At 45.8% G+C, this 5,106-nt stretch overlaps 1 protein-coding gene across 1 annotated transcript; it reads left to right on the top strand.

Moving 5' to 3' along the window:
• The first annotated feature begins 6 nt into the window (after nucleotides 1-6).
• RAB19 (RAB19, member RAS oncogene family) lies at nucleotides 7-5,106 on the top strand. The gene is made up of 3 exons (XM_005426398.2): nucleotides 7-227; nucleotides 1,085-1,268; nucleotides 3,339-5,106. Exons 1-3 carry the CDS (start codon nucleotides 33-35, stop codon nucleotides 3,602-3,604), a joined length of 645 nt encoding a protein of 214 aa, XP_005426455.1. The 5' UTR covers nucleotides 7-32; the 3' UTR covers nucleotides 3,605-5,106.

Raw genomic sequence — 5,106 nt, 5'->3', positions numbered from 1 at the left:
CCGCCTGGCCGCAGGCCCGCCCGGCAGCCGCGATGCCGTTCCCCAGCTCCGGCGCGGACGATGCCTTCGACTACCTCTTCAAGATCATCCTGATCGGCGACTCCAACGTGGGGAAGACGTGCGTGGTGCACCGCTTCAAGACGGGGCAGTTCAACGAGAAGCAGCAGAACACCATCGGCGTCGACTTCACCGTGCGCTCCATGGACATCGACGGCAAGAAAGTAAAGGTCGGTGGCGGGAGCGAGCCCGAGGCTCCTGGCGAGCAGCGCCTTGGCCGAGCCGTCCTTCCGTGCCGGTGCCAGGGAGCCGCGGGACGCATGGCACCTGCTGCTCCTCCCTGCCGAGGGCAGCCGGCAAAAGCTGCCTGCCTTTCTAACCAGGGCTGTTTCCCAGTTTCTTCTCTCATGAAGATGTCCTGGGGGAAGCAGTCACCCTAATTTGGGTACATAGTTGTTCTCGTGACTTCTCGGCATCTACTTGAAGAGAGGGCTTGTGCTTTGCCTGCAGGGAGTTCTTTGGAAGAAGGCTATAGTTTGGAGATGTCTCTTCCCTCCAGAGATGTGGGGGTTTGAGCTGGGACACCAAGGAGGGAAACCCCCCAAAGTTTGCAAAGACTCCACTTTGATGTGTGCTTAATTTGAGGGAAGAAGACTTCCAAGACAAACACCAGAAGAAACTGTCAGCTAGAACTTCCCTCTGTGTGCAGATGAAATAACTTGCAGATGAAATGCCCGGCTTTTATATATAGATTTGCACTGCCCAGCCCTTTATTAGGGTTCTTTGCTCTTCTTCTTAAAAGGCTGTAATGTTCTATGTCTTTTACTACAGTTGTTGAAAATGGGTTTCTTGGCCTCTTTGCAAAGCTGGGTTTACCCTTGGAGCTTTCTCTTTGGTCTGTGTAGATTGACTCTACGGGCCTGTAAATGGCTTTTTGGATCTAGGGAAGGCACAGCCACACTGGTGTAGTAGAGTGAGCTGGGACAGGTCTGGCTGCCTTCTGGACAAGGGGCTTCAAATGCTGAGGGCTGGCACCTAGGAAAGTGGTGTTCAGGGGTCTTTACAACTTCTGTCCTTTCTCTTACAGATCCAAGTGTGGGACACAGCCGGTCAAGAGCGCTTCCGGACAATAACCCAGTCTTATTACAGGAGTGCCCATGGGGCCATCCTTGCCTATGACCTTACTAGGAGGTCCACATTTGAATCCATTCCTCACTGGATTCATGAAATTGAAAAGTATGGTGCTGCAAACTTGGTCATGATGTTAATTGGTAGGATTTTAGTTTTAAATATTGTGTTATGTAGATCTTTAATATGGATATAAAATCTCCCTCGTTTCCTACCACTACTTGAAGCATCTATACTGTGCATTAAGGAAGAATTCAGTTCTAATTAAAATAGATCACCAAGTGTCTCAATTCAACCTAAGCTTAAAAAAATGAGGAAAGTCATAGCCTGGTCCTGACAGGACCGAACCCATTGCAGACAGCAAAACCCTTTTTCAGTTGTTCCTTTCCCGCTGGAATAGCACAACAAGCTTTGCTGCCAGGCTGGAGGCAGGGACCACCTTGTTGAGGTTAGAACTGCAGCAAGCCTGACCCTGTACTCCTGCTGCACGGGAATGTAGCAGCTCAATAATTCAAGGTGAAGGGGGATGCACAGACTCCTGGTTCTCATCTTTCCTCTCTGCTCTCTTGATATGCATGCGCATTGCCCTGTAATGGGATTCTGAGCAGGTAAGACAATAGATGGGGGAGATGGCTTTTGCAGAGCTGGAGTAGCCTGCTCGCATTCCACTGGCGCTCAGGAAACTGCCTCTTGGAGGAAGGCAGTGGCTGGGAATTGCCGGGAATGGAGCTGGTAGGAAGCCGCGGTTCCTTTCCCTTGGGTTTCGCGGTTATTATTGCTCTTCCTTCCCCCAGGGAAGAAGCTGCAAACGAGAACACTGGTGTGTGGTGGAACGCCAGAGCCTTTCTTGCCCTTATTTCCATTGGCGTGGCTGAGCCTGTTGCAGTGAGCTGGGAGCAGCTCAGCAGCCGGCGCTGGGGCAGCGCTGAGCCCCAGGCAGGGCCCCTGAGCTGCTGCCTCTGCTCCCAGCACCCTCCGTGCTTGTGCTGCGGAGATTGCTCCTGTCCTTCCTCTGGAAGGAGCCAGCGATAAATTCTGACCTGCTTCTAATGCAGCGCTTGGAACTGGGAGCAGGGGAGGTGTAAATCACTGCACTTTGGCTGGTTTTTCCTAACTTCTGTCATGAATCTAAAGAAAGAGACTTATCTGTGTGTGGTGGGGGATGGTGGTGGTTGTTGGGGTTTTTTTAGGGAGAGAAGTTCTTAAATTAGTAAAAAGTGAAGCTTTTGTTAAGATTTGTTAAGAATCCAGCTTGGTGCTTTCTTCCAAAGCTGGTGCTGTTTGCTTTACTTACATTGGCAGAGATCATTGTACATTTAATTACACTTAGTCATGTTATACACCTTTCTAGCAGGAAGTTGAGGTTAGAAAACCTAACTTTCCTATCTGGAACTGAAGGAGGAAAAGGTGGGTGGGTTCCTCTTAAGAAGGCAAATAACCCTCAAGCTGGTTTTTTTGTTTGTTTGGTTTTGTTTTGTTTTTGGGTTTTTTTGTGGTTTGTTTTTTTCTTTTGTGGGGTAGGTTGGTTTTGGGTTTTTTCCTTTTAGAAATACTTAAAGGGACTTTATGGGAGGGTAGTTACTTTATATATATTCAAGATATTAATTTCATGAAGGGTTGTCTTGAAAGTACAAATGTAGACTTCAGCCAGCTACTATAACTGATTACTCCACATGTGCTGCAACTGCCTAACTATACAAAGGTATTTTATCTGAGGTGTTTCATGACAGATTTTGACTAAAGTGCTGCAAGTAAAAGTGTAATCTATACATGCAGAAACAAATATAGAAACAACTATATATTTTAGGCATAAAGGTAGCTGATCTGAATTCTTGTCTTTCTTTTTACATCACCCTAAAGGATTTTTTTTTTAATATTCAACTTAAAGGCTACTTAACATTTAAAACCGCTAGGGAACAGCACCAACAGTTGCTTCCACTTTACCTACACTAAGTAATCAGATGAACACAGGTTTTTAGCTTTTTCTTGGATTTCATCTCTTTTGCTATCATATTATTTGCTGCAGTTTTAAACCACAGTCTATATTTGTGGCTCTGATGTTCTCTGGATCTTGTTGTATCCAGTAACTCTTACTGCTAACATAAATCTATTGTTTAACAAAACTGAATTCCTGCATCCATTTAAAAACATCCATTTAAAAATAAATTTTTGAAAGCCTAAGTGGTTGAAGTATCTCTTTGCCTTCTTTTAAGGGAACAAATCGGATTCGCTGGACAAGCGCCAAGTGCTCTTTGAAGATGCCTGCACCCTGGCAGAGAAGCACGGGCTCTTAGCTGTGCTGGAAACATCAGCAAAAGAAGCTCAAAACATAGAAGAGGTGTTCACATTAATGGCTAAGGAGCTGATAGCCCGAAATACCTTACAGCTTCATGGGGAGAACCCTCCAAACAGCTTCAGTCTGGACGCCAGGCCAGTGATTGCCAGTCCAAGTGTGGAGAAGACCCAGTGCTCCTGTTGAAGAGAGGCCTAAGGGAGAACTTGGAAACTGCCATACTTCTGAGGCTGTTTGATTCAATTTTGTTCAGTTGATGAAAGTGTTTTATGTGGCCTCAAGCCATCTCTCTTGATATTTCTACCTTGCAGTTTGGCTTGTGAGTATTTTCAGAGATCACTGTTGTCGTTGGTAGCACAGGTTGCTTTGAACATAGCAATGTGAACTTCTGAGATGAGAGCACTCAGGAAGCTGCCAGGCCTTGCCCTAACCAAAGAGAACTATAAAAGTTATTGCCTTTAATTATTTCCTTACATGTCTTTCTGGCTGTGTCAGGAGATAAATTTGCACCAGAGTTCTGCACTGACCCTTCTAAGCTGTGTTGCTGGTTTTCAGCACTTTCCTCTCTGCCAGTAGCTGTAAAAAGTCTGATGCATGCTTGGACAGCACTAACCCACTCCTGCCTAAACTTTCATTTAGGAGCTCTCCTGAGGTCAGGCAGGTAGCCACCCATGCCAAGGAGCTGAATAACATTTGTGAGAGAGTAGAGGATTTCACATCTGCCTTGAGTGCCTCACCAGACAAACCTGGAGACATCTCAGGGGTGGTGCAGCAGGCAGAATATGATACACTTCTTCCTGGGGTGAGAAAAGTTGCCTTTCTTTGCTTTGTAATAGTCAGGATTGTTTCCAGTACTGTTCTCCATCCTGCTACATGGACTTGCTGGGAGCAGCAAAGCTTCCCGTGAAAGGACCTTTTTCTTTCATTCCTCCCTGCTAACCTCATCTTGCTTTTGATGTGCTGATTTTAACCAAAAGCCTTCTGTAGCTTGTAATGGGCCAATGGCAGCTTGAGAGTATCCCTGTAGATGTTCAAGGGAGTGTGAAGGATGGATGCAAGCTCTTGTAAAACTCAGCGAGGGGTGAGATGGTTTAAATTAGGCAAAAAGTTAAAAATTTACATTGTGTTAGAGTGGTAAGGCAAGGGTGTGGGGTGCACCAGAGAGCTGCCCTAGGTGAGTGTATCTGCTGCTGCTGTGGAGACTGAACATGGTGGTAGCAATGGAAGGTTTTGGATTGCTCCTCCCAGTCACAAGGTCTGCTACTTGGGGCTCACTTTTCTGTATACCTGAACTGAATGAAGGGTTTGGGCTCGGGTTTTTTTGGTGAAGGTTTTGGGGTTGTTATTTTTCCTGTTGCTTGCAAGTTTTTTTTTCCCAGTAGATGGAAACAGGGAAGGAGGAGGAGGAAAGAAATGTCAGAGGAAGTTTTTTTTTACTACAGTCCACGTGTACCAAAGTGTATCACTTAGTTACTGTTAAGCTACGAACTGCAGCTCCAACTCTGTAATGATAAAACACAGTTTGTGTTCCATGCAAAGCAGCCTTGGGAAGGCTAGGGTGTTGCCAACTTACCCAATGGCTGCCCCTGTTTCCTAAGTCCTTGAAAAATAGGGAAAAACATGTAGCAAGTATTGCTGGAAAATCTTGTCTTAGAAGCACAAAAAAATAAAGGAGAATGAATAATTAA

Source organism: Geospiza fortis, unplaced genomic scaffold, assembly GCF_000277835.1.
Source record: "Geospiza fortis unplaced genomic scaffold, GeoFor_1.0 scaffold8, whole genome shotgun sequence".
NCBI lineage: Eukaryota > Metazoa > Chordata > Aves > Passeriformes > Thraupidae > Geospiza > Geospiza fortis.
Note: the sequence above shows the minus strand (reverse complement) of the source record. Positions and strands in the feature narration are given on the sequence as shown.

Coding starts and splice junctions, on each gene's coding strand:
- RAB19 (XM_005426398.2), top strand. CDS start 33: ATGCCGTTCCCCAGCTCCGGCGCGGACGATGCCTTCGACTACCTCTTC. Junction 228..1,084: donor TCGACGGCAAGAAAGTAAAG/GTCGGTGGCGGG, acceptor TTTCTCTTACAG/ATCCAAGTGTGGGACACAGC. Junction 1,269..3,338: donor CTTGGTCATGATGTTAATTG/GTAGGATTTTAG, acceptor CCTTCTTTTAAG/GGAACAAATCGGATTCGCTG.